Below are 280 nucleotides of genomic sequence, written 5' to 3'. Positions count from 1 at the left end.
GGCATATTCGTCCAGGAACCTGGGGACAGGGACGCAGGGGGGACACAGCATCAGCCTCCCGGCTGCCCACCCCAACCTGCTCCCTGCGGTCCTCAAGCATCCTGGGGGACGCATCCTGGGGGTCCGTACTTGATGAAGTAGTTGGCCCAGGTCTTGTGGTACTTGTCCCCTGCCTGTCCCTTCAGCGTCCCCTTCCCCACGAAGGACTCGCTGGTCTTCATCCAGGTCGGGGACGTCCAGGGGCTGGCGTAGAGCGACAGCGGCCGCGCGCTCATGGCCG

At 65.7% G+C, this 280-nt stretch overlaps 1 protein-coding gene across 1 annotated transcript in view; it reads right to left on the bottom strand.

Annotated features, from left to right (window-relative positions):
• GBA (glucosidase, beta, acid) overlaps positions 1-275 on the bottom strand; it is a gene marked incomplete at its 3' end in the record, with an annotated part of 1232 nt that extends 957 nt beyond the window's left edge. Inside the window, 2 exon segments of the mRNA XM_010085909.1 lie at positions 4-19; positions 130-275. Coding sequence (XP_010084211.1) covers positions 4-19; positions 130-275 — 162 coding nt within the window.
• Between the last annotated feature and the right edge of the window lie 5 nt (positions 276-280).

Source organism: Pterocles gutturalis, unplaced genomic scaffold (assembly GCF_000699245.1).
Source record: "Pterocles gutturalis isolate BGI_N339 unplaced genomic scaffold, ASM69924v1 scaffold33490, whole genome shotgun sequence".
NCBI lineage: Eukaryota > Metazoa > Chordata > Aves > Pterocliformes > Pteroclidae > Pterocles > Pterocles gutturalis.
The sequence above is the reverse complement of the archived record's forward strand: the minus strand, read 5'-3'. Positions and strand labels throughout refer to the sequence as shown.